Source organism: Capsella rubella, unplaced genomic scaffold (genome assembly GCF_000375325.1).
Source record: "Capsella rubella cultivar Monte Gargano unplaced genomic scaffold, Caprub1_0 scaffold_4, whole genome shotgun sequence".
In the NCBI taxonomy this organism is placed as follows: domain Eukaryota; kingdom Viridiplantae; phylum Streptophyta; class Magnoliopsida; order Brassicales; family Brassicaceae; genus Capsella; species Capsella rubella.
In genome coordinates this window covers 923,069-949,298 of record NW_006238920.1, presented here as the reverse complement: position 1 = coordinate 949,298, position 26,230 = coordinate 923,069, and the positions used below count along the sequence as shown (strand labels likewise).

At 35.1% G+C, this 26,230-nt stretch overlaps 10 protein-coding genes across 10 annotated transcripts; 4 read left to right on the top strand and 6 right to left on the bottom strand.

The window, feature by feature from the left end:
* Window positions 1–385: 385 nt before the first annotated feature.
* Window positions 386–4,300, top strand: LOC17888059 (U-box domain-containing protein 4). Its single transcript, XM_006293620.2, has 5 exons — window positions 386–622; window positions 859–1,144; window positions 1,443–1,559; window positions 1,809–3,851; window positions 3,990–4,300. Coding segments are annotated over exons 1-5 (2,508 nt in total). The 5' UTR covers window positions 386–620; the 3' UTR covers window positions 4,050–4,300.
* Window positions 4,301–4,381: 81 nt separating this feature from the next.
* On the bottom strand, window positions 4,382–5,459 carry LOC17889297 (lysine-rich arabinogalactan protein 17). Its single transcript, XM_023783703.1, has 2 exons — window positions 4,920–5,459; window positions 4,382–4,594 (listed from the first exon to the last, which is right to left on the bottom strand). The coding sequence occupies exons 1-2, from the start codon at window positions 5,403–5,405 to the stop codon at window positions 4,511–4,513; spliced, it is 570 nt and encodes a 189-aa protein (XP_023639471.1). The 5' UTR covers window positions 5,406–5,459; the 3' UTR covers window positions 4,382–4,510.
* Window positions 5,460–6,996: 1,537 nt separating this feature from the next.
* On the bottom strand, window positions 6,997–7,516 carry LOC17890050. Its single transcript, XM_006295263.2, has one exon. It carries the CDS (start codon window positions 7,469–7,471, stop codon window positions 7,196–7,198), a length of 276 nt encoding a protein of 91 aa, XP_006295325.1. The 5' UTR covers window positions 7,472–7,516; the 3' UTR covers window positions 6,997–7,195.
* A 238-nt stretch (window positions 7,517–7,754) lies between these two features.
* LOC17887825 lies at window positions 7,755–8,328 on the bottom strand. Its single transcript, XM_006295582.2, has one exon. The coding sequence runs from the start codon at window positions 8,254–8,256 to the stop codon at window positions 7,990–7,992; it is 267 nt and encodes an 88-aa protein (XP_006295644.1). The 5' UTR covers window positions 8,257–8,328; the 3' UTR covers window positions 7,755–7,989.
* A 1,074-nt stretch (window positions 8,329–9,402) lies between these two features.
* On the top strand, window positions 9,403–11,171 carry LOC17889032 (prolyl 4-hydroxylase 13). Its single transcript, XM_006294786.2, has 8 exons — window positions 9,403–9,736; window positions 9,826–9,915; window positions 10,016–10,173; window positions 10,260–10,362; window positions 10,448–10,543; window positions 10,619–10,684; window positions 10,763–10,882; window positions 10,965–11,171. The coding sequence occupies exons 1-8, from the start codon at window positions 9,626–9,628 to the stop codon at window positions 11,046–11,048; spliced, it is 828 nt and encodes a 275-aa protein (XP_006294848.2). The 5' UTR covers window positions 9,403–9,625; the 3' UTR covers window positions 11,049–11,171.
* Window positions 11,058–13,676, bottom strand: LOC17888915 (molybdate-anion transporter). Its single transcript, XM_006294067.2, has 9 exons — window positions 13,402–13,676; window positions 13,118–13,262; window positions 12,862–13,030; window positions 12,508–12,766; window positions 12,298–12,386; window positions 11,991–12,173; window positions 11,812–11,897; window positions 11,611–11,695; window positions 11,058–11,534 (listed from the first exon to the last, which is right to left on the bottom strand). Exons 1-9 carry the CDS (start codon window positions 13,598–13,600, stop codon window positions 11,400–11,402), a joined length of 1,350 nt encoding a protein of 449 aa, XP_006294129.2. The 5' UTR covers window positions 13,601–13,676; the 3' UTR covers window positions 11,058–11,399.
* Window positions 13,677–15,107: 1,431 nt separating this feature from the next.
* On the top strand, window positions 15,108–16,056 carry LOC17887833 (uncharacterized protein At2g23090). The gene is made up of 3 exons (XM_006295290.2): window positions 15,108–15,317; window positions 15,431–15,471; window positions 15,744–16,056. Exons 1-3 carry the CDS (start codon window positions 15,242–15,244, stop codon window positions 15,861–15,863), a joined length of 237 nt encoding a protein of 78 aa, XP_006295352.1. The 5' UTR covers window positions 15,108–15,241; the 3' UTR covers window positions 15,864–16,056.
* A 20-nt stretch (window positions 16,057–16,076) lies between these two features.
* On the bottom strand, window positions 16,077–18,451 carry LOC17888765 (casein kinase II subunit alpha-3). Its single transcript, XM_006294496.2, has 10 exons — window positions 18,243–18,451; window positions 17,871–18,000; window positions 17,584–17,778; window positions 17,327–17,484; window positions 17,058–17,148; window positions 16,856–16,921; window positions 16,675–16,757; window positions 16,512–16,575; window positions 16,361–16,429; window positions 16,077–16,274 (listed from the first exon to the last, which is right to left on the bottom strand). Exons 1-10 carry the CDS (start codon window positions 18,326–18,328, stop codon window positions 16,215–16,217), a joined length of 1,002 nt encoding a protein of 333 aa, XP_006294558.1. The 5' UTR covers window positions 18,329–18,451; the 3' UTR covers window positions 16,077–16,214.
* A 326-nt stretch (window positions 18,452–18,777) lies between these two features.
* LOC17888090 (casein kinase II subunit alpha-4, chloroplastic) lies at window positions 18,778–21,933 on the top strand. Its single transcript, XM_006294202.2, has 10 exons — window positions 18,778–19,170; window positions 19,634–19,763; window positions 19,881–20,075; window positions 20,247–20,404; window positions 20,625–20,715; window positions 20,865–20,930; window positions 21,072–21,154; window positions 21,251–21,314; window positions 21,429–21,497; window positions 21,593–21,933. Exons 1-10 carry the CDS (start codon window positions 18,797–18,799, stop codon window positions 21,653–21,655), a joined length of 1,293 nt encoding a protein of 430 aa, XP_006294264.1. The 5' UTR covers window positions 18,778–18,796; the 3' UTR covers window positions 21,656–21,933.
* A 1,860-nt stretch (window positions 21,934–23,793) lies between these two features.
* On the bottom strand, window positions 23,794–25,473 carry LOC111830927. Its single transcript, XM_023783776.1, is given in 3 exon segments — window positions 23,794–23,864; window positions 25,340–25,409; window positions 25,411–25,473. Coding segments are annotated over 3 exon segments (204 nt in total).
* Window positions 25,474–26,230: the final 757 nt, after the last annotated feature.

Below are 26,230 nucleotides of genomic sequence, written 5' to 3'. Positions count from 1 at the left end.
AAACTTTATCGCTTATCGCTAGCAACAACAGTAACAACCAAAATTTGTTTTATACTAAATTTTATAGAAGACAGATTGAAGAGAGTATAACGCTGATATATAAAATGTTGTCATTAATAGAAACAATCGCCAATAATACCATCAACAATTTCAGTCAAATAGATGTTTCTATAAGGCGTGACTTCAAAATTTTTGGTTGCTCGTGTGGATAGCAAGAGAAGGAAAAACATAGCTTAACTTATATGTGTTACAATATATGTATTGCATTGTTTTTTATTTTTGGGTAAACTTGGGGTTGATTTGGATAGTTTTAAGAGTTTCTATAATAAAACATGATTTTGAAAATTTTCCAAAGAAGAAGAAAAAAAAAAAAAAAAAAGTAAAGTGGAGGAGACCAAGCTGACAACAATGTCCAAGACGGCTTGAAACGGCTTAAACGCCAGCAAATTTCTGATCTGACCAATTGCAGAGCTTTTCAACTCCGATAACTTTTTTTTTCCTTCTTCAGAAAAAACAATACAGAAGAAGAAGAAGAAGACGAAGAAGATTTGCTTTTGAACGTGCTCTCAACTATAATCGGCGAGACAGAGAAAGATTTGATTTTTCCCCTGTTCACGTGCATGTACGTTTCGATCTATCTTCTTAGGGTTTTCACAAAAATTTCACCTTTTTCTCTGTTCCAGTTCTCTAATCTCTCCTCCTTCGAAGGCTCGAAGCTATTTTCTCACATTTTCGAGATACCCATTTGATCAATTCGACAAATTTCTCTTTTGAAATTTCGAATTTGGGGGAGATTTAGGGTTTTCTAATGGCCCTTTTGTAATCGAAAGTTTCAAACTTGTTTGCTTTTTTTAAAAGGGTTGAGGAAATGGAAGAATCGGTGATAAAGGCTCTTCTCGGAAGTATCTCCTCGTTTCTAAATCTGTCATCCTCTAAACATATTGATTTAGACCCGTTTGAGAAGTACTATAAGAGTGTTGAAGAGTTGTTGAGAGTGTTGGAGCCAATTGCAGATGCTGTTGTTAACTCTCATCTTGTTTTGGATGAGAAACTTGGTAAATCTTTTGAAGAATTGACTCAGGATGTTGATCAGTCCAGTGATCTTTTCAGGGGTTGGCAAGCATTCTCCAGTAAAGTCTATTTTGTAAGTTTCTCGGCTCAGGTTGTTTGAAGCTATATTGAGTTTGAACATGAATAGATTAGTTTTGGTTTAGGATTGTTTAGGAGTTGCATAATTAGAGAGATACTAGGCATTTACAAGCATTTCTATGATCCTTTCTGGTTACTTGATTGCTGTATCTAGGTCGTATTTTGCTTTTTGGCTTGAATCCTGATGGTTTTAGGATAAGATTAGTGACTGTCGTGTTAATTTCCACTCCTGCTTGAGCTTTGATTACTGATATATCGTTTGTTGATGATAGCCTCTTAATATCTACGTCTAGGTCCTCCAAATTGAATCTTTGATACCGAAGATGAGAGACACTATTGTGGATGCTTTCCAGTTTTTGATGTCTTCTAAGGATGATCTACCTGATGAGCTGAACCAAGCTTCCCTTGAGGTACTTTCTCTTTACATTTACAAGATTCTTGTATTGATTTCCTGGTATAAATTAGGTGTACAAAAGTGGTCTCTTCAGAACATTAGCTTTAGGTTGGAAATTAAAATGGAGAGCAGTTTCGACCTTTAAGGGAAGGGATTGATCTTAATGATGCTGACTGCTTTGTGTTTTGTTGTATTGTCGACATTAGCGACTGAATTGAATTGCAGGAGATGCGAATGGTTAATTTACAAATCTTCATAATTGCAGCAATGTTTAGAGAAGATTCAGCATCTTAATTATGAAGAAATATCTTCCGTCATTGATGGTGCTCTGAGAGATCAGAGAGATGGTGTTGGACCGAGTCCTGAGATATTGGTGAAAATCGGGGAGAACACTGGTCTGAGATCAAACCAGGAGATTCTGATTGAAGCTGTTGCTCTGGAGAGGCAGAAAGAGATGGCTGAACAGTCTGAGAACAATGCAGAAGTTGAGTTCCTTGATCAACTGATTGTTATTGTAAACCGGATGCACGAGCGTCTTCTTCTGATCAAACAGACTCAGACATCTAGTGTCGCCATTCTTGCTGACTTCTTTTGTCCTCTGTCACTCGAAGTAATGACTGATCCAGTGATTGTGTCATCAGGACAAACATATGAAAAGGCGTTTATCAAGAGATGGATTGATTTAGGTTTAAAAGTGTGTCCTAAGACTCGACAGACTCTGACTCACACGACTCTAATACCCAATTACACTGTGAAGGCCTTAATTGCTAACTGGTGTGAAACAAACGATGTCAAGCTGCCTGATCCCAATAAATCGACGAGTTTAAACGAGCTTTCTCCTCTATTATCATGTACAGACTCCATTCCAAGCACAAACGCTGATGTTTATGCTCATAAAGTCAGCAACAAGTCACATGATTGGGATGCTTCTTCAAGTGAAATTGGGAAGCCCTCATTCTCAAGCCGGGGAATTGAAAGGGAAAGTGCTTCTCCTTCACGTCCTGCTTCTGCCTTGGGTGCTTCTTCACCAGGTGTATCTGGAAATGGGTACGGGTTGGACGGCAGGAGGGGATCACTAAATGATTTTGAAGATAGATCTAACGATTCTCGAGAATTAAAGACAGATGCACCTGGTAGGTCATCTGTATCTTCAACTACACGAGGCTCAGTGGAAAATGGACAAACATCTGAGAACCACCATAATAGGTCCCCTTCTGCTACTAGCACTGTTTCCAATGAGGACTTTCCAAGAGCAGATGCGAATGAGAATTCAGAAGAATCAGCTCATGCTACACCTTACAGCAGTGATGCTTCAGGAGAAATTAGATCAGGGCCTCTTGGGGCAACCACTTCAGCAGCTCCTCGGCGAGATTTCTCAGATTTTTCGCCAAAATTTATGGATAGACGTAACCGTGGCCAATTTTGGCGGCGTCCATCAGAGAGACTTGGTTCAAGGATCGTTTCAGCGCCTTCGAATGAGACAAGACGTGAGCTTTTGGAGGTCGAAGCCCAAGTTAAGAAACTGGTGGAGGAGTTAAAAAGCACTTCATTAGATATTCAGAGACAAGCAACAGCTGAACTAAGGTTGCTAGCAAAGCACAACATGGATAACCGGATAGTCATAGGGAACTCTGGGGCAATCGTCTTATTAGTGGAACTACTTTACTCAACAGATTCAGCTACACAGGAAAACGCTGTTACTGCCCTTCTCAACTTGTCTATTAATGACAATAACAAAAGTGCAATTGCTGATGCTGGTGCAATTGAGCCACTCATCCACGTGCTTCAACATGGTAGTTCTGAAGCTAAGGAGAATTCAGCAGCAACCCTCTTCAGCCTCTCTGTGATAGAAGAAAACAAGATTAAGATTGGTCAGTCGGGTGCAATCGGGCCTCTTGTGGATCTACTTGGTAATGGTACCCCTCGGGGAAAGAAAGACGCTGCTACTGCATTGTTTAATCTATCGATACATCAAGAAAACAAGGCGACGATCGTGCAATCTGGTGCTGTGAGATATCTTATAGATCTAATGGACCCAGCAGCTGGGATGGTGGATAAGGCCGTTGCTGTTTTGGCAAATCTAGCTACAATCCCGGAAGGAAGAAATGCTATTGGTCAAGAAGGCGGGATCCCTCTTCTTGTTGAAGTCGTTGAGTTGGGTTCAGCTAGAGGGAAAGAAAACGGCGCAGCAGCTCTTCTTCAACTATCAACCAACAGTGGCCGGTTCTGCAACATGGTTCTTCAAGAAGGAGCCGTTCCTCCACTCGTCGCTCTCTCACAGTCTGGTACTCCTAGAGCTAGAGAAAAGGTACAAAACTTTTATAACTATCTCACGCTCCTCTTGATACATTTTGTTTAAGCAGAGCCTACTCAATCACCATGAATCTCATGACTTTTGGATTGTTTTGAAAAGTTCTTTATTTGGAGAATCTTGTAAACTTGTCAGGCACAGGCATTGCTGAGTTACTTCAGAAACCAACGGCATGGAAACGCCGGGCGTGGCTGATGGATGATGATGATATTGTTCTTGATGATGATGATGATGATGATGATGATGCACAGATTCTGGTCACTCAGTGCCTATTTTTATGTTTTGTCTCTTTACCAAAGTAGTGATTTTGTACAAAAAAAGAGGTTTTCGTCTGCAAATAATTTCCATACCCAAGATTTTTCTTTTGTTGTTGTTTCTCTATATTCTTTAATTTTCAATTGATTCTCAGAATAAACTTTGATTTGGAATAGATTTTTTTTTTTCTTTCTGATTTTATTAGTCTTTGAAGAAAACAATGTAGTTGTGGATGTGAAATGTGAATGAGTGAGAATATTTTACCATTGATGTAGCCAATTATCAAAATGAATTTTGCAGAAAACAGCATGTTTTTAACAATTATTAAATTGTATACATAAAAACAAATAGTATATCAAATGCTGAATACAAAAATAGGATTTGCAACTACAAAAAAAATCTCAAAGTAGAGACAATGCGATTGCTGCAGCTCCCACCATCACATTTTGCATTACAACAACACTTGTTCTTCTTTCTGCTCCGCTCTGCATTATTATTAAATCATTCGATTTTAAAACGTTTTAGAAAAAATCAAACCTATCATAAACAGCAAAATGTGTATCATTAAAATTAAATTTATCAGAAGAATCAGTGACAAAAATTCAACGAAAATTAATTAAGAATTTAAGAATAGGAGACTAATTTTACTAAACGCAAATTATTGTATCATAATACTAAAATATTCCATTTTCCAAAATTTGTTATTATGATCAGAGTAATCACCTAATTTATCTCCATAATCTTTTGTTGTTTACTTAATTGACTCTTAAGTTAATTTAACCATTGGTTAGGGTTAAGTTATGATATTACCTGATCATCGGCGGCTGGGGACATATCATCGCTTGGTCCAGGACTAGGAGATTCACCTGGCGGTGCAGGTGGGCTTAGAAGCTCCGAATCTGGTCCAGGAGCCGGTGCGGTCTTATGCTTCTTGGTCGTCTTCTTATGTTTGCTCGGAGCTGGAGCGGGAACGTCAACAGCTGACGGTGCTTGCACGGGGGACGAAGGTGTATCAGCCTCCGGTGTAGGAGCCGGAGGAGGAGAAGAAGCCTCAGGTGTAGGAGAAGGAGGAGACGTGACCGGCACGTCAGCCGAGGATTTCGGTGCCTCGACTGGTGGTTTTACCGGAGCATCAGCTGTGGGAGTGGATTCAGGTGTTGGAGAAATGACTGGAGATGTGGATTTTGGAGATTTAGAAGGAGAATGGATCGGCGCGGTGGCCGGAGATTGGCCACCGACGACGCCGATGAAAACAATGCAGATCAATGTAACTGACAAGAGAGTTTTAGGATCCATGATTTTGTTGAGAGAAACAAGGATGTGTGTAGAGAAAAGAGTGACTATGAAGTGAAGACTTAAGATAACTTCACTTGTGTGTGTGTGTTATCTTTTGGCATTTTTATAAGATAAAAAGTTGAGACATCTTGACCGTTGATTTTTTATTCTAATGACCCTAAGGTGATTTAGTAGCCGTTGGAGCAGAGTATTGTGTAAAATAGTGAAGGCTAGGCCCAGTATGGCAATGGGCCTAACATATTTTGTTTTTTTATCTTGTATTTGTGTTTATTGTATAACCAAGAGCTTACAAAGGATGGACACAGCTGGGGAAGATTGGCATATTCCGGTGATGTTCCCATCGCAGCCATTGTCATTGCTATGGATACACCTGTTAAAACATCATTTTTATTTGATAGTTAATCGTATCATACTATGCACTACTATAGTTTTAGTATAAGTTCCAATTTTGTACACTTGTGTTTTTGAAGTGGCGATTCCATTTGTAAAGACAATGACATATGGGAAACTACCATCGAGAATGGCGTGTCGACAATGTCATAATTTTGTTTTCTTGGGTGGTCATTATCGAGCTGAGAGGAAACAAATGACAATATTATTACATGCGTTGTAGTACATGCCACTTTTTTCAAACAGTTTATTATTACTTCTTGCTTTTATTTAGTTACATGCAATAGTAAACCTTACTGGAAATAACATAGCTTTGAATCAATTGTTCTTCGATGAGTTTCTTTGAATCTTGATAGGTTGGGGCTAGGTTCTTTACCAACTGATTGGTCTGTACCAAGCCCAACTCAATATGAAAGTTGTATGGTTCACTGAGAATCGTAACTTGTCGATTGGTGCGAGATCATGCCCAAAACAAGGTAAAACCAATTAAAGAACAAAGCTATACACAAGTACAAAACAAGCCTAATTAAGTCCGTGTGTTAACATGAAAACAAAAATTAATCCTCGGCTAATAAGACCATTCAAGAGACAAGACAAGCCTAATGCGTTATCGTGTAAGCCCATGCATGTGTTATAAGGTTTCTTTGCAAAGTCCTATAAATAGAAATGTTATGTGGGTAAAAGAGATGTAGCTTTGAGAGTTGGTTTCAGATAGCTCTCCCTTACACATTTTATGAAATATTATTAGTCCAATAAATCTATTGGTACTTGGTGGCAATTTAAGTTCTTACAAAAAAAAAATACACATATGCTCTTATAATAAAATGATTAAAATCATGACTTACAAATGATAGAATATATCTACTTTCTTGGTTACATATATAATTTTGTGAGCCACATATCCTATAGAGAGATTAAGTCCAAGATTTGGCTATCACCAACCACGTGTACGTTACCAATTAATATACCCCTACATCAAAATATTCGTTCGTACTCACACAACTCACAAGTCACAAAGCCACCGACTTCGCCACACATCACACATCACGATGATCACCGGCCCTTCTTTAACAAATGATGACAATGTTGAAAATAAACTAATGGCAATAAAAAATATCAATTCACTTTTTCATATCTAAAATGTTAAATTGGATAATGTAAAAAAAAAAAAACAAAATGCTATGATAGTAGTGTTCATAAAATTCATAGTCAAAACAAATGATCAATATAGTTTATCTTATAAAACTCGGTGATTATTACAAGCAAAGACATTTTTTAATTAACCCGTTAAAAAAGTTAAGAACAAAAGGAAGCTGGATCAGTTATTGAAGATACTACAATTTTGGGTATTTTAACGATCCACTAAACCCAATAATTATTTTATTAGCCTTTCTTTTATTTCACGGAGCTTTAGCACCGGTAGTGGTGGTGGCGGCGGCAGGTGCGTCGCCTGAAGGAGTAGGAGCATCAGTGGAGCCACCACCTAGACCAGGTGTAGGCTCTTGATGTCCTTCAGCTCCATAAGCTTTCATCTTGTAATCTTCCAAAGTACCCGTCGCCATGTAAGGGCTATTAGTTGGTAAGTCGTTGTCTTTCACTTCTGGCCCAGTTTTCTTCTCAGTCGTCGTTGTCGCCGGCGTCGTCGTCGTCGTCGGTGGTGTTTTCTCAGCTTCCATTTTTGTTATTGTGGTTTGTTTCCTTTGTTTTTTTTCTTAACTATTAGATTTGTTTTTAGGATCTTACTTGAGTTGAGATGTGTCTGCTTTTATAAAGCTTCTAAAGAGTACACTGTGGCTTTGTGTCTTTCCGACACGTTAACTACGCGGCTCCTCGAGATCTACGTGTCCTTGTGGGTAATGTCGGCTGTATAAGTTCTGGGCTTTTAAAGTCGGCTTTTTAATGGGCTTTTAAGTGGGCTTTTTAATAAGATTACTAATATGGGTATTGGGATGGAAAATATCAGAAACAGATATTAAAATTATCATTTGATGATGTATTACAATAAGATTCAAAACATTTTTGGATAAACATTATAGGATTCAAGATATCGAGTATTTATTTTCACTTTTCAGACATGACAATTATTTAGCATTTAGCTCTCCACGAAAATAAACTTATTAACATAAAACACGTTAAACAAAACGATGTTATATATTGAACAAGCTAAGCTACATTTTTGTGTTTGTTAAAGATCTCACGGAACTCCCTGACGGTTAATAGCACCGGTGGAGGAAAGATCCGTCGATGCAGCACCTCCGCCACGGCCTACACCACCTGAAGGAGTAGGAGCATCGGTGGCTCCACCTCCCATGCCAAGCTTAGGCTCTTGGTGGCCGTGAGCTCCATAACCTTTCATCTTGTAATCTTCCAAGTTATCATAGTTCAAGTATGGGCTCTTGATGGACTCAACGTCGTCTTTAACTTCTTGCTCAGTCGATGGTGGCTTTTTCTGATCTTCCATATTTCTTTTTCCCGTTTGCTAAAACTCTTGCCGCAAAGAGGTTTACACTTTTTGTTTGCTTATATGGAACACGTACGGTTCGTATGTTTTTGACGAGTGGTATATAACGTGGCAATTATAGAGCTCTTTGAGACCTACGTGGCTTTTATGTAATGATTCATGTTCTCTTAACTCCCAAGGAAAGCTCATTTCACTCTTTTGGTGTTTGAGTCCCAGATCCTAACCCCGAGTTACCGAGTAAACGAGATTGAGTTTGGTAAAAGTTTAAATGAGCTAGATATAGGATTGTGTGTTCTCCTATATTATTGGAATTGTCTCTCACTCATTCATTGGAATTGTCTCTCACTCATTCATGAACATTTTCATTGTGTAATTTAGAAAACGATCGTCATATGAAATGGATAGGAAGAGTTGCAGTAACTTGTTCTAAAGTATTTTACAAGAGAACATTAAGAAATTTCGACCAACGACCAAAAACATGGTCAGAAACTGTCCGACTATTTTTATATTGTTCAACTTTTACTACAAACTTTTTTAGAAACGAATTATAGTCGAAAATTGGATGGAAACTATCGTCATAAGAAGCTTTAAAATCTGACCAAAGTTTTTTTCTTTCTCTTCGAGAAAAAAATTTAATAGTCCAAAACAGCATATCAAAATTTTAATGAAATGTATCCTAATATCTAAGAAAAAGCTATTATTTTTATTTTTTATTTTTTTATTAATTATTTTTTTATTAATTTTTTTTTAATACTAATTTTGGTTAATTCAATTATTGCAGAGAATATCCTAAAAATTACTTCAAAGACATATTTTATATCAATTAAAACTTTCCAACCATTTCATATCATTTAACTTATTTTTTTTTAAAACATAAATATACATTTATTTAATAATATAGTACTGGTATTTTTGACATAAAACTTTTATTATATTGATTTGAATGAAAATTGTGAAATTTGTGAAATGAGTATTATTTTCCATCTTTAAACCAAAGATAAAATAGTTAATCTTAATATTGTTGACAAAAAAAAAAAACCAAAGATAAAATCTTTAACACAAAAAAAAAAAATGGACCAATGATAAATGCAACTAAAATGAAAACTGATGGATTTAACTATCTAAGACTCGAACTGACACATTGTATAAAGAAAAACTGAAAAAGAAAAAAAAAGAAAAAAAAAACACAACTATGGATATGTCGGAAAACACAAGTACGAATACAAAGAGAGACAAATGTCTATAGAGAATCTACGTTAGAAACTTAGAAGATGACTTAACTACGTCACCTTTACTCTCATCTTTGTCTCTCTGTTCCCGCCGACGGAGAGATAGTGAGAATTCAAGTTTTTTCTTCTTCTTCTTCAAGATGAGATCTTATGGCAAAGAGAAGAAGCAGCTACGGTTTCCGTACGTTTTCATGGCGTTTTGCTTCTTCTTCACCATCATTTGTTTCTCCTTCTTCAATCTCCTCTCTCAGGTCTTTTACTTTTTAATCTTTATCTCTTAATAGCTTTGATGATCAAGTTTCTTTTGAAGCTCTTTCCAAGCTCTGTTTTTGCTGTACAGGAACGTGTCAGTGAGATTCCAACAAGAAGATCTGTAAACGAGGAAACTGAATCTTTGGATCATGGTTCTGTTTCTAACATTCCCTTTCAGGTCAGTTACTTCTCGAAACTGTAACAATCTAAAGAAAAAAACATAACTTTAGATCATCAGCTTTGGTACATGTTTTTGATGTGGAATTGTGGATGGTTAGGTTTTAAGCTGGAGTCCTCGAGTTTCTTACTTGCCGAATTTCGCGACTAAACAACAATGTGAAGCTGTAATCAGTATGGCAAAGCATATGCTTAAGCCTTCTCTGGTTGCTTTAAGGAAAGGCGAAACCGCAGAGACCAGTCAAAACGTTAGAACAAGGTTTTAATAAAAACTCTTTTCTCCTATAATGGAAAAGTCAGAGTTTAGAGAGCATTAGATCAATGAGTTTTTTTTTCGAAATGCAGCACTGGAGTGTTCATCGGAGCTGATGAAGATGAATCCGGGCTTTTAGCTGCCATCGAAGAGAAAATAGCTTTAGCCACGAGAATCCCCAGTGATTATTATGAAGTTAGTGAATATGAAACCAATGGTCAACACAAAGCTCACATATATCAATAAGATCTTCATGTGTTTTTTTTTTCTTTCTCTTCAGTCATTTAACATCTTGAGGTATCAGCTTGGCCAGAAGTATGACTCACATTATGATGCCTTTCATCCAGCAGAGTATGGTCCCCAAAAAAGCCAAAGGGTAAGTAAGCAACCTAATTTAAACAATCGATTCAAAACTACCATCTGTTGATCCCCAATCAACATATGAATGCAGCTCATGACTTTCATATTGTTCTTATCGACTGTTGAAGATGGTGGAGAAACGATGTTCCCATTCGAGGTAACCATTGTTTCTTTCTTTCAGTTTAAGATGGTTGGGGTTCTGGAGTTGTAAAACAGATTGGTTTTGAGGAAGCAGAATGGGAGAAACATGAATGGAAGCTACGATTATGAAAAGTGTATTGGTTTGAAAGTAAAGCCGCAACGAGGAGATGCCATTTTCTTCTACAATTTGTTCCCAAACGGAACAATTGATAAGGTAAGTGTTTCAGACAATCAAAACCCACAACTTCAGACATTGAATATCTGATCTTTCTCAAAATATGGTCTTGTTGTTGCAGACATCTCTCCATGGAAGCTGTCCTGTTATTAAGGGTGAGAAATGGGTTGCCACCAAATGGATAAGAGATCAAACATATGATTGACTTGTAAAATGTGAAAATTTTCATTTCATTCATATTTACTTGTAAAACAATAATGCCTAAAAGGTGCATAGAAGATGTTCATAATAAGACATGAAGTAAACAAAAAACAATCATTCAAAATAATCGAATCCTCTCAAACTAACGAATCAAACCTCTTATACTGCTTCCACTGCATCTTTGAGCTTCCAGGTATGTGTGCTCACTTCATGCTGCTACAAAATCGAAGCGAGACTAACACAAGATTACATACTAACCTGGATTTTGTAAGGAAACATGTAGATTTTGTCTTTGATTTGCCTTGTCCTGCTTCCGCATAAGTCTCATAACCAGAGATCACAGACTTACTCAGGTTCATAATTTGTGCCAATCTTGATGTGGTGACTTTCCCCATCGTCTCAATAAATATATACAACCAGCGGCAGTGAATAAAGAAATGGCACCAAAAGCCATCATTGTTGAGTTCTCGATCTTGTTAGAGTACCCTCTCTGCAATATTAAGATTGATAAGGAGACTGAGACACAGTCAAAATAGGTTAACAAGGGTGTTTTTTATGGCACATACCTGTATTAAGCAAAACAAAATAGCTGCATTAGCTGGGACTTGAGAGAGGCTTATCATCCCGCCACGCAATTCATTTGGAACATACCTATAAATAAAGATTTACATTTAATTACAACCGAGGAGGATTCTTCTATTAACATAGAATGTGTTTTCAATCTAATCTGAAAAATGTGAAATTGTATATGTATATAAGAACATTACATTGTTCTAAATCTTGCAAGCAAAGGCAGGGCCAGTCCAGCACAGCCATGAAATAAGCAGAAAAGTACTACTAAGATTCGGATTTCCTGCAGGATACGGTTTTTAATGTGTGAGGCCTTCCATAAGTTGCAAGAAGTTTTTTTATGAGTGCGTTTTACCAAAACTAGCTAATAAGTTACCTGATAGTCATATGCTACTATAGAAAACACAATCCCAAGTATTGCGTATATGTACACTAAGCAATCTTCAAGCCGGAGCATTGATTGTCCGCTCATAAGCCATGGGAATACTGTACTCCCAAGCATTCTTGAACCCAAGAAACATGGATATATTAATCCCAGATTCACTTCTCTCCCATCAGCCTGACCCAATATTACACATTTTTGGATATAATCAGATCATATGAAAAAGATAATATTGTCGAGATATAAATATCAGTAATTATCTGATCTAAAATCCCAAATAATGGATAAAGCTTGATCATACCACGATAGTTGGTGCCCAAAGAATCCAAAACACTGCAGTGGAAAACTGCAGGCAGGCTTGTGCAGTTCCCAGAAACCATATTCTTTTGTCTGATCAAATTAACAAGTAAAGATTATAACCTATAATCTGAATTTTAAATTGAACAGATACAAATTGACTTCAAATCTGTGAATTGAAATGGAGACATAAAGAACACACAGAATTCCTTACCACCAAGAACATATGCATAGAAAGCTGCGGAATAATCTCTAAATGGGAGTGTCTTCAAAGGCTCTTTCGCAGTCTGAACAATACAAACAATGGCCACAACAGACAAGAACATAGACGTCGTAGCAGAAAATGCTATGCCATGCTGCACGTTTTCATCTACAAGCCAATTTGAAAGAACTTGACCTCCTAGTAAAGATGCAGACTCAAGGAAAGTCATCAACCAGAACGTTTCATTTAACGAGTCATTCCTCTGACTTTGCTACAAAGATACAAGACACATAACAATAACATTACCACAAATCAAAACTTTCTCTTCTCTAATGATAAAACTCAAATGCAGAGACGAACCCATACCTTTTCATGTTCCACAACTAACCAAGTCTCAAACCCAAAAGAGTATACAAGACCAGCAAGAGAGAGACAAATATTAGCAAACCAAGCACTAGGACTCATTGTTATCCTCTTCCACACACCAACAACAAAGTGCAAGACACAATAGAGTAGACAAATTCTCTTCTGACCCCTACAAAAGTTTCGATATTGTCATTACTAAAAATCCAAACTTTGGGATTTAATCAAAGTTCTGCTATGATCAACAATGTCTACTTACATGAGATCAGAAACCAAACCAAGTATAGGACCGAGAACAAGAGCTGTGGAATAACCAACAGAGAGATAAAACACCATTGATTCCTTACTTAAACCATAAGACGTCAACTCCAATTCTCCATACACAGACCATAAACCTTCCATCACTGCGAAAATTTCAACCAATGGATTCAGATTATAGCAAAAGATTCACTTAGATTGAGGAGAAAAAGGCAAAAATTGAAAAGCTTTCGAAACCAGAAACTGAAAGCACCCTAAATTATGTAAACCCATTTGGATATATACCTGAAGAGAGAGTGTAGATAGCTAGAAACCATCTTTGGAACCGAGCAAAAGAAGAGGAAACGGAGTGATCAAAGGTACCAAAAGTTCTGTTCTTGGCGAAGTAAGGAAACAGAAGTATAGATAAAAATGTGGAAACGAAGAAGAAGATGAAGAAACTTGAGCTTGGTTCCCAGATAAAGGTCTCAATAACGACACCCATCGATCCAAAAGTCACCGGTAAAGCCACCGGAGAAAGAGAACAAAACGTCGGCGAAGAGAGTGGAATTTGAGATCTTGACTGATAAAAGTTAAACAAATAGAAAACCTCTGGCTCGTTTAGAGGGTTATTGCTTCTACCAGGCCAACAGGCCCAAAACCTATGCAAGCAAAAAGGCCCAAGTTCAAGAGATTTAGGTCTTTATTTCTTTTATATGTTTTTCAGCATATAAGTCTATATGACTAAACTAGTTTACTAAAGTTATCATTTGATTAAAAAATAGAAATATTTTTAAACAAACTCACAATGAAGTGCTAGAGATGGAAGTAATATTTTATAATTTTGCATAAGAAATAGAAAAGGTTTTGATCAGGATCGCATAATCTGTATTTTTAAAAATTATACTATCAATATTTGACATCACATATGCATGATCTTGGAATCCAGATTCCAACGCCAAATATTAGGGATAAAAAGTTTATAATGTAAGCATCATAACTCAAATATTTTCCTTTATCTGAATTTTGCACCAACATTGCATTGTCGTTAAAAATTGTCGAATCATAAGTTTAGAAATCAAATAATTTAAGTCAGTATATTAGATGTGCAAATTTCATAGGTTATATTTTAAACTATACTATAGAATCCTTAAATCTCTCTCTTGTTAAGAAGGTTTATTAAGCCAAAATAGCCTAAACGGTCCAAAGATCCATTAAATTAAATACTTAACACATAGATAACACCAAAAAAAATAATCTACAAAATATGAATTAAGACTATGATAATAAGATTTTAAATTTTTTTGATTTAAAAATATTTTTTTGTATCTTTGATTTTATTATTATGAGTATCAACGTATTTGCTCAGTAGTTTATTTAGCTATCGCCAAAAGTTTTTAGAAAATATGCACACTTGTAAAGTGCTATCTTTCGAGAGCTGCTTCAGAAAGTAGGTCATACAGAATTAGCACAATATTTTTTTTCAAATAATCCCACAATACAACATTATTTTATTATGTATACAGAGCCATAAAGAATAAATTTAAATATTACCGTGCCTTAAAAAAACTCATAAAAAATTGCGAATTTTTATATTAGTTTTACTATTCAAGGGTTTGAGGAGGAATAGATTCTTATATTTCTTTGTCACTGAAGAACTTGGGTGAACCTTGAAAGTTATACGAGTTGTATTGCCTAGTGATGGAAGAGAGTTAGAGATCTAAAGAACCGAAAGAAAAGCCAAACTAATCTAAATTTATTTATGTTTATTTGATTTTATGGAAGTTGACAAAATCAAGTGTTTAACAACATAAAATAATACGAATGGTTAGAATAACATTTTAACTTAAGAAAGGCTGAAGCCCAATTCAGAAGGCCCAAATAAGGTGAAATCGAATTATCTAGAATTAAAAAAAGAAAAAAAAAAGCGTTAGGTGATTGGTGTGAGTGGGCGAATTAAATTGTGAGTGGACATTATAGAAAAAAGAAGCAAGTGGCATCGTATAAATCTCTCTTCTCATCGAGTCGGCAAAAACCAAAGAAAAAAAAAAGTTATTTCCATTTTCGTATTCTTTTTTTCTCAAAATTAGGGTTCTTCTTCTTTCTTCTTCTTCTCTTTCCCTTCGCGTAATCGATCAGAACAAAGATGGGTGGTGGAAACGCACAGAAGTCAGCCATGGCTCGTGCTAAAAACTTGGAGAAGGCAAAAGCTGCTGGAAAAGGTATCAAAGACCCGACCAGATTCGGTTCTTTTATAGGTTTTATCGAATGTAAGATTTAGCTTTAGAACTCGTGTTTTGTAATGATTTTTTTTGTTGCTTGATCTCTCTTATAGGTAGCCAATTGGAAGCTAACAAGAAAGCTATGTCGATTCAGGTGATCATCCTAGACTTGAGTTTTTTTTTTTTAAATACAACTTCTTGGTTACTAGAATTGGTTTTCTTATTAGGGCTTTGGGATTTGTTTATGGAGTCATGAAACCTTAGTTTAATTGTCTTTGTAATGAACTCATACCGTCTGTTGTGTACAGATTTTTCTCATGTTGATGCACAAATGTCTTATTAGATCCTATAAATGTTGGTTTATTATCTTAGTGAGGTGTTCCCTAACTTGCTTTGTTATTTCTTGATGTGTTTTGTTATGTACAGTGCAAGGTTTGTATGCAAACATTCATCTGCACTACATCGGAAGTGAAATGCAGGGAGCATGCTGAGGCCAAGCATCCGAAAGCCGATGTTGTCGCTTGCTTCCCTCACCTCAAGAAGTGATGAAATAAAAAGCTATGATCTCAAGAAGGATTCCAATGTAAAACGTTTTGGATCCTCCTCTTTCCTATGTTTGTATCAAAAATGTTTCTGAAAAGTTTATGGTTCTGTTTTTTCTCTCTTACTTGAAATGAGACTTGTTTCAACACTACTAAGTCTGTTCTTATAAATTATATCATAAAAGCTTTGTTTGGAACCTATTTTTATAAGTTCGGCTTCGTTTTGCTTATCCATTATGTTTTCATGAAAGGATCAATTACCACAATTTTGATACAACTTTCTTTGAGTTCTTACAACAACATGACAATGTTTTGGTTCAAAAAATAGTAGTAGGCATCACTTCAAGGTTTGGTTTTACAGAGTTCGGAGTCTGCTGGTCTCTGCAGCTTTAACTTGAGCGAAGTATGGATGATCCTACAGAACAACAGAGAACAAAAGATTATAAGTTTGGTGAGATAATCGGGTAAAAACAAATAAGTTGTGTTCGGAAAGGATTTTACCATGGCCTCTCTTGCGGTTAATCTGTCTTGATGATCATACCGAAGAAGCATATCCAGAAAATCAATGGCCTGAAGATAATCATACATTGAGAGTCAATATACACACAGAAGAACATTAAGTAGTTTATAGATTGTCGAGAAAGAGACGAACCTCTGGTGAGACCAAGTGTTGGTTGTCAGCATTGATAAACTTGGACCATGGTTTCCTGTTATGCCTGCAAATAAGAAAAGTTTTAACTAATTTGTCCTGGGTGGACTCTGCAAAGCAACTGGTGTTGACTTTAAAACGCAGAGACATAGGGATGAAATCAAACCTTCCAACAAGTGCTTCCAGTTGAGGATCTAGATCTAGCTGGTATTTGTTAAGGTAGGTATATAAATCGTCGGTTCCCAACACCTAGCAAGGGGTTTGAACCAAAAATCACTTAAATTGATCTAACTTCTGTAACATTATCTTATGCAACTAAGTCTGCAGCTTGGAGACTAGCAATATACCTTGGCGATTTTCACAAGTTGATCATGATTATCATGGCCATAGAAGAACGGTTCCTTGCGAAATATCTACAGCATCGGCATTTGAGAAGTGAATAAGCAACATCAAAAGTTGTTAGCAATTAAAAAACTTGGAAACTCAAATGTTGTAATAACTTAAAACATGGAAACTATAGAGAAGAGTGAGGGGATTATCAGTTCTCACCATGCCAGCAAACATGCAGCCAAGGCTCCACATGTCTAAAGAATAGTCATAATCCTGTAGATCAACTAGTAGCTCGGGACCCTTGAAGTATCTGACAATTAATTCACAGGTTGTTAGTCTAATGAATAATAATACACCTACAAACGATTAACAAGCTTTGATTGCAAAAAGCTAGTTTCACATTTTATATGTTTCAGTCATCAGCGTTTATGAATGTCCCTATTAGATGTGCCAAGGCAGATAAATAGAGCTGTGGTATTTGATATTACCGTGAGGCAACTCGAACATTATACTCTTTCCCGGGATGGTAAAACTCAGCGAGACCCCAGTCTATCAGGCGAAGTTTACGCAGCTGATGATCTATCATGACATTGTGAGGCTTAACATCCCTGTGCATTATTCCTTGAGAATGGCAGAAATCCAATGCCTGAAATGTAATATTATCAACTACGGATTCCGATAAAACTTTCTATGTATGGTAAAATTCATTTCTGGTAGTAACCAATGTAAAAGATCAATACATTACCTTAAGCAGCTCATAAATATAGTACCGGATATCGTAATCAGTCAATGTTGGATACAATACTTTAAAGTCCACACTGTTGACAAACTCAAATATCAAGCTAGGTGTTTTGGAGTGCTCATCTCTGACAATATCATACAGCTTAACGATATTCGGTCCACCACAGAGGTTTTGAAGTATTTTGATCTCTCTCTTTATCTGCAACAAACATCAAAGTAATGACTTATCAAGTTTCAACAAAACAAACAACACAATTCATCAGAGAAAAAAAGGTTCATGAGCTTAATCACCTTCTTCTTTTTTACGGGTTTGAGGATCTTGATAACGCATCGCTCGTTCGTATTGACGTTTTTGCCTTCGAATACTTCACTGTATTTTCCTCTACCAACTTTTCTCACAACCTCATAATCATCCTGGTGTCTACAAATCACACAACGTATTTTAAGAATCTCACTCAAACGAAACTGAAAATCCAATACTTGCTAACTAGCTACTTCAACACTCTGTGTTCAAGAGACCTTACTCAAACCCTAGAAATTTCCACTTTATTGGATTCAAAATCGATTTGGGGAACAAATCAATCAAATTCCATCGGAAGACACAGAAAACAAAATTCAAAAACCACGAACAGAGCAGTAAAAGGCAAAAGCGAGAGTTATTACCCCCATTGAACAACGAGAGACTCGTAGTCCCAGTACTCTTTGGGACGAACAACGTTAACATCTGTGTAAACCCTAGATTTCGACATCAGCTTCGATCTGTAGATGGAGAAACTGTGAGAATTGAGCGATCACAATCCTCTCTCTTAATATCTCAGGTCAGGTTTCTTCAAGTGGGATGATGATGATGATGACAGAGCAAGTGCGTTGCACAAAAGCGCAGGATAGAAGAAAAAAGGTTGAAGAAAGAAACAATCTGAGTCACAGAACCGATCAATCAACCAAATCGAACCGATCAATCAACCAAATCGAACCGATCAATCAACCAAATCGAACCGATCAATCAACCAAATCGAACCGATCAATCAACCAAATCGAACCGATCAATCAAGATTAAATCATACTGAACCGTTTAATCGAACCAAGTAAACCAAATCGGACCGAGCTGTTTTCAATACGGTGTCGTTTTTTAGAAACCCAAAGAAAAGAAAAAAAGGGAGAATTAAAGCAAATTCGTTACCTTCTCTTTTCATTTTAGAGGTTTAAAAAAGACATTAATGGCCTTAAGGCCTTGTACTGGATTCACAATCTCCTCTCTTCGCAACGCTTCCGCCGCCAACAACAATCTCTTCTCTCTCCTCTCTTCGTCGTCTCCGGCGAAGAGAAACCTCTTATTCTCCTCGCTCCGGGACCATCTCCGTCGTTTCGCATCTAGCGCTTCTCTTTACCGTCAACATCTACGGAATCAACAACAGCAGCAGCAGCAACAACAGCAATCGCGCGTGAAAGATAAATCGGATACGATGGCACAGAAGATCGGTAAATCTATCCGGCGTGCCGGTGCGCCGTCGAAAGCTAGGGTTTACGCTGATGTCAACGTTGTTAGACCTAAGGATTATTGGGATTACGAGTCTCTTGCTGTTCAATGGGGGTATCGTCTTCCTTCACCTTTTGGATTCTTCTTTGATTAAACCTAATTGCTTCGATTCCTATATATTTGGCTTTTGTATTAGATTGGTTTTGGGTGATTAGAGTGGTTGATGGTTCTGATTTAGGGTTTCGTGTTAAGGAACTTCTGAAAATTGTAGAATTGATATTCTTTGGTATCTTGAGTTTGTATGGTGTGGTTAATATATGAGGTAGCTTTGGTGTTGTCGTAGAGTACATGATGATTATGAAGCTTACATCGCTTATAGATGTTTGCAATTGGTATCAGATAGGTTGAAGTGGCCAAGAATTCTTGTGTATATTGCAGAATCTTGTGTATACATTGCAGAATTGTATTGTTTTGTACATATTCTTGTAAAAGAATACAAATTAGTATCTTGAGTTTGTGTGGTGTGGTTAATATTTGAGGTATTTCAGTGTTTGAGGTGCCTTTATTGCTGCTGCAGTGTACAGGATGATTATGAGGTGGTGAGGAAGGTTGGCAGGGGGAAATACAGTGAGGTCTTTGAAGGTATCCATGCCACTGATAACGAGAAATGTGTTATCAAGATTCTGAAGCCTGTGAAAAAGAAGAAGGTTAGTAGATCCTGCTGCTTGCTTGTTTTGCTAAATTATGCTCAGGATGAAGCATGTTCCTGGCATTGCTTGATCTGAATTCGTCTCTAACATGTTTTGCTTCTTACATTAACTCAGATTAAGAGAGAGATTAAGATTCTGCAGAATCTCTGCGGTGGGCCAAATATTGTAAAATTGCTTGACATTGTTAGAGATCAGCAATCGAAGACGCCCAGCTTGATATTTGAACATGTGAACAATAAGGATTTTAAAGTCCTCTATCCAACTCTCTCCGATTATGATGTTCGATATTATATATTTGAACTTCTAAAGGTAAAAATCAAGTTTTATGTATCTATAGACTAGTTATTCATGCACCTAATATTCTTTCATACTGCAAAAGTAACGGAAGCTTAATGTATACTTGTATAGCGTCAGACATATGGTGTACATGTACCGTATCCGTTCTAATTATATCTGTTGTTTCTTATGACATTTATGCAGGCACTGGATTTCTGTCATTCTCGTGGAATCATGCACAGAGATGTAAAACCGCATAATGTCATGATTGATCACGAGCAGCGAAAACTTCGTTTAATTGACTGGGGTTTGGCAGAATTCTATCACCCTGGGAAAGAATACAATGTTCGAGTTGCTTCAAGGTAGTTACTTAAATTTATTTGCTAATCTCTTCTCTGCAGGATTCTTTCTGTTCTAATTGGTACAGTTTCTGTCGAGAAATGCATATAGATGGGATGTAGAAGATTGCATGCACAAAGCTCTTGAGATTTTAGAATTTAAAACATATTATTGTAATTCCTCTGGCGAATGCATAGGTCTAGTGTTTACTTATGTTATTTCTCACTTCATTTCTGATGACAGGTACTTCAAAGGTCCAGAGCTACTGGTAGATTTACAGGACTATGACTATTCCTTAGACTTGTGGAGTCTTGGGTGTATGTTTGCTGGAATGGTGAGCGTTTTTAAGCTATAATTAGTTTAACTTGGTTAAGTGACTGTGTTGTGATAATAATTCTGACTTGTGTTTGGGTTATTTTACTATTCTTTAGTCAATTATGTTATACTCCATTGTAGTGTATCTGATACTAAAATTTGCTGCAGATATTCCGCAAGGAGCCATTCTTTTATGGCCATGACAACTATGATCAATTGGTCAAAATTGCAAAGGTAAGATTAAAAAAGCTTTCATTGTTGAATCTTCATGTCCCTTCTCCACTGAAAAGGTTTCACATTCTTCCAAGTTATAGACAAAATACATACACTTCTTTATGGGTACCGTACGATAATATGTGTTCATAACTATGGCAGGTGCTTGGCACAGACGAACTCAATGCCTACCTAAACAAATACCGCATAGAGTTGGACCCTAATCTTGCATCCCTCGTGGGCAGGTAATTCAGTTTTGCAAGTTCTGGAATACTCTCAAACTGCAGTTTCTTTTTCTTCTCATTCAGAACTTTAAATTATGTACTCTTGATTTTATATAGACATAGCCGGAAGCCATGGTCAAAGTTCATCAATTCTGAAAACCAGCACTTAGCAGTTCCTGAGGTACAACACTTGCTTTTCTCTATATAATTGTGAAGCCTTTATGTTGACACAAAAAAAAAAAACCGGATGAACATGACTCATATCTGATTTTTGCATTTTTGGTTTATTATGAAGGCTGTCGATTTTGTGGACAAGTTGCTGAGATATGATCACCAAGAAAGGCCAACAGCTAAAGAAGCAATGGTAAGAAACAAATTTAGGCACTTTAAGATCTCTTTGTAGACTTGTCTTAAGATTACAGATAATTGAATTTGAGAATATGATGATTTGTTTTTCAGGCACATCCATATTTCTACCCGATTAGAAATGCAGAGAGCAGCCGTACGCCTCGAGGCCAATGATCCTGAAAACATTTGCTTGTTCAATCTCTGATATTTCATTTCTTGACGGATTCAAATTTGTTATAAATCGATTTTTCATTGTTTCATTCTCTCAAGTGTGCGTGTGTTTGCTTTTTTGCTCTTTCTTGGTGTTTCAACTCTTTTGAATTTCAAAGTATAAAATCCACAAAGACGGTCTAAAGAAGTCTTCTCTTCATTGTTATTTATATTTTGCTTGTCGATGGAAGTTGGGTTTGTATACGGAAATTTTAGAATTGATTTAAAGTTGGGTTTGTATACGGAAATTATTTTTGTTATTGAAAGATAGTGTTTTTAAACATAAGTCAAAACATGAAAATGATTCAAATGTATTGAGTTCATTGGAATGAACTTTTAATCACTTTATGAAAATATAAGTATAGTTTTATTTTATTAATTTTAACATATATAGTATTTTTAACGCACACATGACATGACTTGAAAAAAATTAATGAGTTTATAAGAATTAATCTCTAATTAGTGAATATTTCTTGCATAGAGAACATACTCCATCGAAATTTATCATGATGGTATTAAATGTTATATGAATATTTCAGGAAATTTTGGGTATCACTATATTTTTTTAATTTTTGTATACATTTTAACACATTAACGATTAAAATTATCATATATATAATGAATATATTCTTCAATTTTTAACCTTTTTACCTTTACCAAAAAAAAAAATCTCTAAACTTCTTACAATATGTAGCTATGTACTGTTTTTCTCCATATGAGTTTGTAAGGAGCACACACCTATTATCAACTTTCTTTGATAAAATATTATCCGTTCTCATTATACATTTGAATTTGAACTAATTAAATTGAAAGTACTTTAACTTTTTTTTTAAAACTCATGAATTAACTACCATTCAGTTCAAGTCCATTAGTTAAGATCAAATTTGAAACATATTATCAACCATAGAGTGTTTCTCTGCTCACCTTCTTCAGCCTTTGATCTAGCCAAATGTATTGAGGCGTATAAATACCATAGGCAAAGCAGGATGATTGGTTAAAGGTAAGAGCATGAGAGTTATCTTTGAGTCGTGGCAGTTTTGAAAATAGAAAACAAGACTCATGTTCGGTACAATTGACAATGAATAAATTAAACATAACTCATATATGTATATCTATTTTAACATTTTTGAAGTACATTTTGTATTAAATTCTATTTTGGATTATAACCTTTTATTTTGTATTATTTGCACAATCAAACCCTTGCCATTTGAATAAATAATAAAACTTAAAAGTAAATTTTGTAATTAAATCACAAGCAAATTGCATAAAATTGGAAACAAATATTTATTACATCAAAACAATTTCCTAAAATATCTCTCTAATAACTCGAATCTCTCTCCAATATATTTATATAAACTTATTTGTTTTCAATTTCTATTATTACATAATAAAATATTTATAATAAAAATACAAAAAAAATTCGCACATTTTGCAATTTAATTTTTTTGAAAAACAGACGTATATAACTCAATTGATAAAGGGAAAATTTTTATATAAAAGTTCAAAATCATTATAAATATTACTAAGATGTTTCCAACAACAAATGAGCATGAAGTTTGATTACTTAGGCATCCAAATTAAAAATAACTATCCAGTTTAATCCGGACCTATATTTAAGAAAATTAAAAAAAAAATTAAAAGCTTCAAAATATGATAAATTTTATTTTTATAGAAAAGCTTAAAATATTAGAGAAATTCTTACTAATGCCCTAATATTATACCAATTAATGTAAAGTATTATTATTATTTTAACTCTAAATTTTAAAAATATAATAATAATGTACATAAATATGATTGGACGGATTTCAATTTACATAAATAGGATTATATTTTTCGTACGGGTTGTCTATAATAAGATATTTTTACAGGTTATGTTATAATCTAATTTGTTTTATAACAAAATTGTTCCGCGGTCCACATATATATATAAATCTACTTATAATACAAATTCATAAAATTATATAAAATTCTCCAACTTCTAGGACTTTACTTCATTAACATATATAACTATCTCTTACAGTTGAACTCTCTTTCTTACTTATAATTATATATAATTCATATAATAATTATGAAAAGTCAATATAACAAAAGTCAAAGTCAAATCAAAGTGTTTGTGGAGCGTAAAAGCACGCTCCGGGAATAGAGAGTGGTGGTCGGTCAACTTGATAAATAACTGTAGACAATAAGAAAGCATGAGAATCTCTAATCTAATCCAAATAGTGATTAGGAGGGGACATTAAGCACATAATCCGATCTTGATGACTGTGTCTGTGGAACAATCTCTCCATGTCTTATAATTCTTTTAGTTTAGTTTAATCTCTTTGGTTCCCTTTGTCCAAATGATTATGTAATCATCCTATGTCATGTCGTTATTAATTTATAATAATTTATAGCTGTCTCTCTCTCTTTCTTTATTGTCTAAAATGCATTAAAAAAATATATTGAAGGACAAAATCTTTGAAAATTTGATGAATTACGCACACTCAAAGATATTGTTGTATTTAAATCATATGAAGATCTTTAACCAAAAAAAAAAAAAATCATATGAAGAAAATCAAATATTCAAATATATATTTTTATAACTGATACCTAGTGATATATTTCTCCAATATAATCCATTAATGGTTATTTCTTTAGATTGTTGGAGAGAATCATCCACTGAAAAAATAAATAAATATGTATTATTTCTTATATTGATGCCTTCAACAATCTTAAGCGTCTAAATTCCACCAAAAATAAAAAAAATCTTAAGCGTCTAAAAATTGTGAGTGCATGATTTATTCACTTGGAATCTTTATCTAATCAATTATGTGTAACATATATATATTGTTAATCTCTTTTTCATTTATGTGCACATTCAAATCATATTTTATTGAATTGCAACTGTATATATCTATCTCTAACAATGAGTATACTGAATAATTGTTTCCAATCGTGTGCAAATTATACACTTACAATCTTACATACTATTTATATTTTAGTTCTATCTTAAGTGGAATAACATATTATTATATTTTTTTGTTAAAATGTTGAGTAAGGTCGTTAATGAATCATATTACAACTTTTAAGCACAAGGATCAATACAAATCATCACACTAAAATGTAACCGATGCTATTTGCTTAGACCAATGCATAGTAAAATCTCCAAGTTTATTCATTTTTAAAGTTAACATGAGTCAACACGTTCACATATGCATATATACACAACGTCTACAGGACGTGTATATGTCGACTTCCCCGATATATAATTAAGTTTATGGGTTTTTATACACATACATATACACATCAACTTCGTAAACTTGTGTGGTTATAGGAATGCATATATATCCGAAACACATAATATTTGTCTGTCGACGTTGGTTGATTACGAAACGTAATTAGGGTACTTTTAATATATATATATATATTGATAGTGCTACCGTTCTTGCCCTACATTATTAGCTGTCCTTAAACATTTCGTATCATTTTTTATTGTTACGAATTTAATGTTACAATGTTTAACCTCTCCAATATGTTCCATCATAAAAACATGGTTAAGACATGTTGAAACAAGGATTAACGAAAGCATACATCAAGAAAGAGAATTGCTTCTTATGTCTGCCATGCCATGCATGCATGCATATGTGATTATATGTATATATAAACAACCATGATTGATGCCTTGATGGTAATGCATGCCATGCATGGCATTGATTTGACAAGACGAGAGTGATGAAATTGGCAGAAGCTATGATGACCTTATTCTCATTAGCAGTAGACAACGCTCCATGTCTCACTTCCATGTTTCTCTCTTTTCTATCATCCTTACCCAAGACAGAGGAAATCTCAAATATTCATATACAGCCAAATGCTTTTAGTCGATGAATCACTCGAGAGAAATCTGAGTTCACGATTTCAAAATATAAAAATCAAAGTTATAGTCTCAAAATACAGTACCATTATTTGTTAAAATATATCAAAAATTATCTTAATACTCAGATTATTTGAAAAGTTAAGCGTCTAATTTTATATTTATTTTTTATCACTACATTTTTTTTTTTTTTTTTTTGTCATCATTACAAATTATACGTCTTTTTTTAACAGAGACCGGACTCGAACTCGAATCTGGTGAGAAAGCAACAGAGGTGAGAACCACTAGCCCACTTGTCCTTCTCCGCTACATTATTTTGTAGTAAGAAAAACCCCACAATTAATTGACTAGATTCTACTCGAAATTGTATGTATAAGTTTTTGAAGTTAAATGCATGTCTTCTAACCTATCAAATTGCCTTTGTCGCATCTATTTATTGCCTTTTTGTTTTGTCTCACGTTCCTATCCACTAGTTCGCTTGGGGGTGTCGTCTTTTATCTCCCCACCACATAACTCTCAGAAACTTGAGAAAAACAAAATGCTGAAATAATATCTCTACTCAGAGATATTTACGTACTCGAGTCTCGAGTCATTTCAAACACTCTCCTTTCATAATGTACAAGAGAAAAAAGTACAAATGCACATACAGAGCTCTGGGTGGTTATGATGGTTAGAGTTTGATAAATCCG

Bases quoted from the DNA above. Each gene is read 5' to 3' on its own strand.
- LOC17890050 (XM_006295263.2), bottom strand. From the start codon at position 7,471: ATGGAAGCTGAGAAAACACCACCGACGACGACGACGACGCCGGCGACA.
- LOC17888090 (XM_006294202.2), top strand. From the start codon at position 18,797: ATGGCCTTAAGGCCTTGTACTGGATTCACAATCTCCTCTCTTCGCAAC. The intron at 20,405-20,624 runs GTAGTTACTTAA...TTCTGATGACAG, and splicing joins AATGTTCGAGTTGCTTCAAG to GTACTTCAAAGGTCCAGAGC. The intron at 21,155-21,250 runs GTAATTCAGTTT...GATTTTATATAG, and splicing joins CTTGCATCCCTCGTGGGCAG to ACATAGCCGGAAGCCATGGT.
- LOC17888059 (XM_006293620.2), top strand. The intron at 1,560-1,808 runs GTACTTTCTCTT...TCATAATTGCAG, and splicing joins TGAACCAAGCTTCCCTTGAG to CAATGTTTAGAGAAGATTCA. The intron at 3,852-3,989 runs GTACAAAACTTT...TAAACTTGTCAG, and splicing joins CTCCTAGAGCTAGAGAAAAG to GCACAGGCATTGCTGAGTTA.
- LOC17889297 (XM_023783703.1), bottom strand. From the start codon at position 5,405: ATGGATCCTAAAACTCTCTTGTCAGTTACATTGATCTGCATTGTTTTC. The intron at 4,595-4,919 runs GTAATATCATAA...ATAATAATGCAG, and splicing joins CCCCAGCCGCCGATGATCAG to AGCGGAGCAGAAAGAAGAAC.
- LOC17888765 (XM_006294496.2), bottom strand. From the start codon at position 18,328: ATGTCGAAATCTAGGGTTTACACAGATGTTAACGTTGTTCGTCCCAAA. The intron at 18,001-18,242 runs GTAATAACTCTC...TGTGATTTGTAG, and splicing joins TCTCTCGTTGTTCAATGGGG to ACACCAGGATGATTATGAGG. The intron at 17,149-17,326 runs GTAATATCAAAT...ATTAATTGTCAG, and splicing joins AATGTTCGAGTTGCCTCACG to ATACTTCAAGGGTCCCGAGC.
- LOC17889032 (XM_006294786.2), top strand. From the start codon at position 9,626: ATGAGATCTTATGGCAAAGAGAAGAAGCAGCTACGGTTTCCGTACGTT. The intron at 10,363-10,447 runs GTTAGTGAATAT...CTTTCTCTTCAG, and splicing joins TCCCCAGTGATTATTATGAA to TCATTTAACATCTTGAGGTA. The intron at 10,544-10,618 runs GTAAGTAAGCAA...ATATGAATGCAG, and splicing joins GTCCCCAAAAAAGCCAAAGG to CTCATGACTTTCATATTGTT.
- LOC17887833 (XM_006295290.2), top strand. From the start codon at position 15,242: ATGGGTGGTGGAAACGCACAGAAGTCAGCCATGGCTCGTGCTAAAAAC. The intron at 15,318-15,430 runs GTATCAAAGACC...TCTCTCTTATAG, and splicing joins GGCAAAAGCTGCTGGAAAAG to GTAGCCAATTGGAAGCTAAC. The intron at 15,472-15,743 runs GTGATCATCCTA...TGTTATGTACAG, and splicing joins AGAAAGCTATGTCGATTCAG to TGCAAGGTTTGTATGCAAAC.
- LOC17887825 (XM_006295582.2), bottom strand. From the start codon at position 8,256: ATGGAAGATCAGAAAAAGCCACCATCGACTGAGCAAGAAGTTAAAGAC.
- LOC17888915 (XM_006294067.2), bottom strand. From the start codon at position 13,600: ATGGGTGTCGTTATTGAGACCTTTATCTGGGAACCAAGCTCAAGTTTC. The intron at 12,767-12,861 runs GTATGGGTTCGT...GTATCTTTGTAG, and splicing joins TAGTTGTGGAACATGAAAAG to CAAAGTCAGAGGAATGACTC. The intron at 12,387-12,507 runs GTAAGGAATTCT...TAATTTGATCAG, and splicing joins CTATGCATATGTTCTTGGTG to ACAAAAGAATATGGTTTCTG.